Raw genomic sequence first — 8,053 nt, forward strand, 5'->3', positions numbered from 1 at the left:
GGCTCATAAAATTTAAGCTTAAAAACGGACGGAATTGGTGAGTTCGCCACGAGATGAACTGCATTTTTAAATAATTTTTATAATTTTAATATTTCTAAATAGTTTTATTAATTTTTATAATATTTTGTATTATATTTTTTATTTTTTCTTTTTCTTTTATCGCGAACTAGAATGATTTGGTCGAGCCAGATTTTTTCTTGACTCATAAAAAATGGATTAAGGTGATGTATACTAAAAAAGAATTGGCTCAAACGATCTAAAGGGAGTTGGATCGAGCCAACCCGTTTTACACCATTAAAATTGCCTAAACAAACTCGCGTTCACCGCAAATCGGAAAAAAATCTAACCTCCTATAGCAAAAAGAAAAAAAAATCCCAAAAACTGAAAAGCTATCAATCTATATAGTGTGATATGAGGGACCAACAGACATCATAAAATTCTCACATCTAAAAACAAAAACAATTCCACAGAAAATTTTAATAAAAATAAAAATGAATAAAGATTATGCCAAATACCATGCGTAGAAACAAAATGGAAAGAAAAAAAAAATTCGACCAAACACCAAACACATTTAATTAAATAATACGTAGTTATATTTCAAAGTTTTAATTTTATAAAACATGTTAGATTTTATTCTAAAATCAATTAATAAAAATATATAAATAATTAAAATTTAAAAGTTCAAAAATTAAAATATTATTAAAATATGTATTTAAATAATAAAAAACAATACATTTAAATAGCATAAAAATAAAATGAAAACGAGTACATAAACCCTAAATATTTAATTTCTAAAATCCAAAATTTTAAACTTATACAACAATTATTTTAAATCGTTCTGTCATATTTGTATGTAACTTCATTGGTTCATCGCTATAATACATAATTTTATTAATTTTATTTTTTTATTTTTTATTAATTAATATTATTAAATATTAGATTTGATGATGTGACATAGAGTTGATGATGTGGCATGTGACTCATCAGAAATATTATTATTTTTCCTTCAGGATTTTTTTGCCAATTTTTAAAAGTATAAAGTTTTATTTACCAATTTATAAAAGTATAGGGTTTTTTCAATCAACAAAAAAATACAGGATTTAAATTGTGACGAGAAAAAATTATAGGGTTTTTATTGAAATTTACCCATATATTTTGGCAATTTATAAAAGTATAGGATTTTTTCAATCAACAAAAAAATACAGAGTTTAAATTGTGACGAGAGAAAATTACAGGGTTTTTATTGGAATTTACCCATATATTTAGGTTCTGAACCAGCCTTAAAATTTCAGAACAAAATTGACACCCTAAATATAAATTCAAGTAATATTTTTGTTTATGTTTTGAAAAAAAAAACACAAAAAGGGTTTAGAATCGCGAGGTTGACACTAGGGGTGGGCAAAATATCCGAAAAATCCGAACCGATCCGTTATTCGATTCGTATCCGAACCGAAAATTCGGATATCCGGAGTTTACGGATCGGATACGGATATTTCTTTAGAGATATTTGTCGGATACGGATCGGATACGGATATTAAAATTGAATTATCCGACATATCCGATCCGATCCGTATTTTGTAATAATATTATTAAATATAAGAATAATTTCATATGGAGATTTAAAATGCTTAATATTTACACGTTTTTAAGGGTGATTCAAAAAAAATTTTATATATATTGAGGTTTATAATTTAAATCTTTTGAATATTAAGATTTATTATGTTTAATGTTTTGAATTTTGAATTTTGAATATATTTGTATGTGATAAATTATAATTGTATTTGTATTTGAGTTGATTTGGAATGTTTAAATTATGAATTTTAAATTTGTGAATATCATTTATCTTAAATAGATTATATATTTTATTTACATTTGAATTTATTATTTAATTTAAATTTAAAATTTTATAATATTTTAGGTCGGATACGGATATCCGCAAATATTCGTGATTTTTACGAATATCCGAAATTGCAAATATCCGAAAATTACGGATCGGATACGGATAACAAAATCGAATATTTGTGTGGATCGGATACGGATACGGATATCTCAAAAATCCCGGATATCCGATCTGTGCCCACCCCTACTTGACACGACGAAACCAAGTCGATGAGATAGAATAAAGAAAACCGAATATTTCGGTATAATCCGGTTTAGTGGATACCGGTTCCTCCACAGAAGAGAAAAAAAGGACCAATCAGTAGTAGCATTCGGGGAGAGAGGGGGCACAGTCGATGGCCCCCATCCAAACCGGAAAAAAAAAAGAAAGCTAAATGCCCTACAAAAAAAAAAAGCTCTTTTTGTACACAAACCGCGAGATGGTGGTGGTGATGATTATGCCTCCATTCCTCTGCACCAACCTCTCTATCACTCTCTCTCTCTCTCTCTCTCTCCAAGTTGTTGTTGTTCTTTTTTTTTTTTTCTGTCTTTTCCTGGAATCTGAGATTTTTGATTCGTGGGAGGGTATTATGAGTGTATATAGATGTACATGCGTGAAATCCTGAAACCCCTGCGATGATTTGGAGCGAAATCAATGGAGGATCATCATCTTCGTCACCGTCGTCGTCATCACCATCATCATCACCATCACCAAAGCACGGAGAAGTGCGGTTGCTGGGCCGTCCTGAAACGCGGTGTTCGAGGAGCCACCGCGTCTGCGTCTTCGACGCATTCTCCAAACGCTATTCCTCGCTCTAGCCTCGTCTACGATGACGCCGGTAAACAGTGCTGCTTCGTCCTCACTCGAAATCGAATCTGTGAAGAATCCTTTGTTGCGTTTTCGGTTTCTTCTCGTTCCCTGCTTTTATGGATTCTTTTCGAAAAGTTGATTTTCGGTTGAAGTTGAAGTGTGAATCTAGAGTTTCTCTTTCCAATTTTAGGAAAGTCGAAATCTGGGCAGAGTGTAAAATCCGAGTGTATTTCTGTCTGTGGATGCGTAACTTCGCCGCCATTTTTTTCTTTATTTTTATTCTTGGGTTCCGAAGCTCGACTTTTATGTTTTTGTCAGTATGTTGGATAAACTTTCCGGGAAAATTCTCAGTATAACAGTTTGATGGAGAAACTAGAAATTGAAGAACATTATTCTAATCTGGGTATAGAATATGGAAAAAGACAAGCAACTCAGGGACACAATCTTTGCCTTTGGTTGGGTCTTGGGTGTTAGATTTGGTTTACTGTCTCAAATCTTGAAGCTGTAACCATAATGTTGATCAGACTCTGTGGTAACGTTTAATAACGCCCAAGCATGTGGGCTGGCAGGCACGGAGATACGGTATCTGAACGCGAGCAACCGAGAACTCTGTCCTCCGAACGAGGCTGATTGGGGCTCGGAGAACAAGAACAAGGGTCGGTGTCAGTTGCTGCAGTTCTCGTACCAGGAGCTGAAATCCGCCACGGGCAATTTCAGACCGGACAGTATTCTTGGTGAGGGAGGATTCGGTTATGTCTTCAAAGGATGGGTAGAGGAGAACGGGACCGCGGCAGCCAAACCCGGGTCGGGAATGGCTGTCGCCGTCAAGAGTTTGAAGCCTGATGGTCTCCAGGGTCATCGAGAATGGGTGGTGAGTTTTGAAGCCTTGACATTCCTCATAGAGATACTCGGTAGACGATAGATGAGATTATATGCTGTTTCTTGATTGGATCGGATAAAACTCCCTCGGAATAGATGGATCCAAATCATTACATCTTCAACAGATGACGAGATGAGTGTGGCTAATGTTGTCTGCGTTTGAATTGCAGGCGGAAGTTGATTTTCTTGGACAGCTTCATCATCCCAATCTCGTGAAGCTCGTTGGCTACTGCATCGAAGATGATCAGCGACTTCTTGTATACGAGTTCATGACTCGTGGAAGCCTCGAAAACCATCTCTTTCGAAGTGAGTTCCGTCTCTCTCTCTCTGTTCTCGAACACACTCGTTCGCTTATAAATACAAAATAAATCTGCAATTTACTGAAATGATGGACGAAATCTACGAAGGGACCATACCTCTTCCGTGGTCCAATAGGATAAAGATCGTGCTTGGTGCTGCAAAAGGGCTTGCCTTTCTCCATGGTGGTCCTGAACCCGTCATATATCGAGACTTTAAAACGTCAAATATTTTGCTTGACTCGGTATGTCGGATATGCGCTGCGTATAGCTAGTCTGGTTTTCATTGTTATGTTCGGCGCGATTTGGTTCTGAAGTTTTCCGTTTCTTCCTTTTAAGGAATACAATGCAAAGCTTTCAGATTTTGGTTTGGCGAAAGCCGGCCCTCAAGGCGACAAAACTCACGTTTCCACGAGGGTGGTAGGAACGTACGGCTACGCTGCTCCTGAATATGTCATGACAGGTAACTGAAAACATGAAAGGATGGTTACATAAACTGAGTTGCATTACAAAACACAACTAAGAGCAAAGGCGGACATGAGTAGGGTATTCGAGATTTTCGGATTATCTGAATCCAAATCCGAATATTTCGGGTCTCATGAGATATTACCCAATCTCGAATTCGTTTTGGACGGGTATTTCAAGTCGGATACTCGAGATAATTTTTGCATACTCGTGGGCACCCGAACTCGAGATTCAAATACAAAACGTCAAATTTTTCATATACGAGAAATACTATGACTACCCGAACATGAACCCGAAATTTTGAAAGACTTCATTCTAAACCTTAGGTCTTTTTACATAATTTCTTTAAATCCTAGAGGTCAATTTACTACTTGTGTAACTGCGGATAACACCCGTCTCGCACGCAAATACCCAAATACGAATCCAAAATTCGGGTTTTCCTAATAACAAAACCCAATCTCATTACATGTAATCGTCGAAATTCAAGATTTTTTTTTGGTCCATTCCTAACTAAAAGCCATTTCATTGTGTTTTCCATCAGGACACTTGACGTCAAAGAGTGATGTATACAGCTTTGGCGTGGTTCTGCTCGAGATTTTGACGGGTAGAAGATCGATGGATAAGAAACGACCCACGGGAGAGCAAAACCTCGTGACCTGGGCACGCCCTTATCTATCAGACAAGCGAAAATTTCACCATCTCGTGGACTCTCGTCTCGAACTGAACTACTCTATCAAGGGTGTCCAAAAGATCTCACATTTGGCTCACAACTGCCTTAGTCGTGACCCGAAATCTCGACCCACCATGGAAGATGTCGTCAAGATCTTAACTCCTCTGCAAGATCTGCACGATTACGCGGTTTTATCGTACAATTCACGCGTGTCTCGGCAGGGGAAGCCTAAGAAAACGGGGGATCTCGGGGTGAGTCTGCAAAACCACGGTATGAGATCAAATAGTATCCGCGATTCACCCGTCAATGTGGTGGGGAAAACGTAAGCGAACAAAGGAATTATCCGTGTTTCCGGGTTTTTTTTCTTCCATGAAAATGTTTGCTTGAAGAACAGAATTGAAGATGGATTGAGATTTCTGAGATCATTTACATTTGAACCCTTAGCAAAGTTCAAACGATTGTACTAAGCGTTAATGTGTAAAGTGTATGTATCATGTATGTTTCATGGTACGGTTTGCTGTTCCTGTCTTTTAAGAAAAAAAATGGCGCGACTCAAAAAAATATTATCTTAATTTCTTGAATCTCATTTTTTTTCAATAATTTTAAATAAATTTATTACTCTAGAAAAAGATTTACTTATGTAATAATATGTTATATTATTTTATTCAATAAGATTTATACGCACGTTTTATATCATGAATTGAAAACCCCAAACGAGTAATTCTACAATTATTCATACCTTTTTACTCAAACATTGTGATCAATATCATATCCATAATTTTTTTTAATATCTTGAATATATCACGTTGTCTTTGCGACGAAACGAGACTCGATAATTTTATTTTTAAAAACTTGAATATTTTCTACTAATTTTATTAACAAGAAAAGAAAAATATAAATTAGTACATTTATATAGTTGAATGAATTATTAGGCAGAACCATATTTATAATTTGTTATCTAAGCAATTGAAGGGTGATACAAGTATTTATATCTCATAAGGAGTGAACGGTTGACCTTTTAAAGGTAGTTGCCACCACAGTTTTAAATGAATGTTCATGTTTTCCATCTAATTATAAATATATGCAGACAAACAATAACAACTAACATTAAATTAATAGTTATGCAAAAAAAAAAAATATGCATTGAAGCTTATAGAAAACAATTTGGCAACAAATTTAGAATGGTATTAAAAATATATATGAAATATTTTTTATTGATAGATAAATATTTATCCAGGTCGAAACATTTATATTCTCATCAAAAGGATAAAAAGTTGGAAACATAAACATCACATTTGTTTTTTTAAAAAATATATGTAAATGTTTCATTCCAATGTATTTATTGACAGACCTTTAAAAAAATTAATATTTATATATGTATATACCTATGTGTATATGACAATTACATTGTAAAGTTAAAGTAGAGAACGAATACACCAATAGAAATTTACTTGCATAATTTAAATGATTATTATAAAACATTATAATATATTACTTATTAACCGAATAACCGATTAGTATTAACCGAATAACCGATTAGAATCGAATAAGATATAACTATAATCAGACCGAATATAATATAAAAATCGAATAGTTATAATTTTTTTAAAATAAAAAAAAATAGGAATCCAACAACCGAATAAAAAGAATAAAAAAAATTGACAATTTTTTTTGAAAAAAAGTTTTTTTATAACAAAAAATTAGATTCGAACCGAATATAACCAAACCAAACCGGATGGCCACGCGCCCTGTTTACAACTTACAAGGCCCATTCGAGTAATCACGCGGGGATAATCGTTTTCTTAATTGTTTTTTTTTTCTTGTTTAAATCTAGTATTCATTCCCAAACGCGTAAAACTTCGTCCTTTCTTTGTCGCGAAGGCAATCAGATCAATCTCTCTCCCGGATCGATGTCCATGGAGGAATCGGAGCTCCAGGGTCTCTCCGGCGACGCCGATTACGCTGCTTCTCAGCAACAAGTAAGCGGTTTCAACTAGTTTTTGTGTTCTTCGTACCTTAATTCTATCAAAATTGAAATCTTGATCATTCGGATTGATCCGTTCGATTCTGCACAAAGTATTTTCATTTGATTTTCTACATTTAGCTAACGATTTCTATGTTTTTTTGCTGGAAATCTGAATTCGGCAGGGCTCAGCGAGCATGATGCAGTGCGATTGCGGGAACAGAAGCTCGTCGAATGAACGAGAAGGTGGTGAAATGGTGTATGTAAAGGATAGTGTTGCGATTCATCCGACCCAGCTCGCATCCGAGAGGATTAGTGGGAGACTGAAGTTAACTAAGCAAGATTCTGTTCTTTTTCTGGTAATTATTGCAGCTTCTTCATGATTAGTTTGCTTGAGGATTCGACTGCTCGAGATTTCTTGTATTATTAGAATTGCGTGTGCGTCTTAAAGGGCATGTATGTGTTGCTCACTCGATCACTAGAAGATATTACGTACTATGCTATTTAAATTCATGTATTATGCTTGCATTGAAATGTTGCTGCATTTTCTTGTGTGATGCGTAGTCATGGATTCCGAACAAAGGTCAAAGTTCAAATGCAAATCTCACGGAGAAAGGTATTCGTTTTGTCGCCTTGGATTGATGTATTACGTTTTGATATAATGAGTGGATGATAATGTGTTAACTTTGTTTTCGGTTGCTGCCTTTTCTAGACAGTGATCTGTATACCATCAGGGCGGTTCCGTTCACAGAAGTGAAGTCCATCAGGCGGCACACCCCTGCTCTCGGATGGCAGTACATAATCGTTGTGTTGTCATCTGGTAAGCGAGATCAGTATGGCTTGTTGTGGGTTATTTCATCAAGATTTGTTCATGATAAAAATATCTAAGCACTAGTAAAATTTAAGCAAGTTGTAAAATCAATTTTGTTTTTGCCACATGTGCAGAGTAATCTAGATTCTAGATAGTTGAGATAGTTGCAAATTACAAAAATGGAGAAAGGAGTTGTAAGATGACTGTCTGATTAATCTCTGGTCTTTGTAGTGTTTTTTTTACCACACAAGAAAGCGTGGTGCCCCCCCCCCCCCCCCCC

At 35.3% G+C, this 8,053-nt stretch overlaps 1 protein-coding gene and 1 pseudogene across 2 annotated transcripts; both read left to right on the forward strand.

The window, feature by feature from the left end:
- The first annotated feature begins 2,278 nt into the window (after window positions 1–2,278).
- LOC104815268 (probable serine/threonine-protein kinase NAK) lies at window positions 2,279–5,521 on the forward strand. Of its 2 annotated transcripts, none has more exons than XM_010543603.2 (6): window positions 2,279–2,717; window positions 3,244–3,560; window positions 3,739–3,874; window positions 3,976–4,109; window positions 4,204–4,327; window positions 4,871–5,521. In XM_010543603.2, exons 1-6 carry the CDS (start codon window positions 2,534–2,536, stop codon window positions 5,323–5,325), a joined length of 1,350 nt encoding a protein of 449 aa, XP_010541905.1. In that variant the 5' UTR covers window positions 2,279–2,533; the 3' UTR covers window positions 5,326–5,521. The 2 variants fall into 2 exon arrangements, with proteins under 2 accessions (XP_010541905.1, XP_010541906.1); XM_010543604.2 differs by having other exon boundaries at window positions 2,282–2,717; window positions 3,259–3,560.
- Window positions 5,522–6,822: 1,301 nt separating this feature from the next.
- Window positions 6,823–8,053, forward strand: part of LOC104815427 — a 6,595-nt pseudogene continuing 5,364 nt past the window's right edge.

Source organism: Tarenaya hassleriana, unplaced genomic scaffold (genome assembly GCF_000463585.1).
Source record: "Tarenaya hassleriana unplaced genomic scaffold, ASM46358v1 Cleome23, whole genome shotgun sequence".
NCBI lineage: Eukaryota > Viridiplantae > Streptophyta > Magnoliopsida > Brassicales > Cleomaceae > Tarenaya > Tarenaya hassleriana.

Coding starts and splice junctions, on each gene's coding strand:
- LOC104815268 (XM_010543603.2), top strand. CDS start 2,534: ATGGAGGATCATCATCTTCGTCACCGTCGTCGTCATCACCATCATCAT. Junction 3,875..3,975: donor CGAAAACCATCTCTTTCGAA/GTGAGTTCCGTC, acceptor AAATCTACGAAG/GGACCATACCTCTTCCGTGG. Junction 4,110..4,203: donor CAAATATTTTGCTTGACTCG/GTATGTCGGATA, acceptor CTTCCTTTTAAG/GAATACAATGCAAAGCTTTC.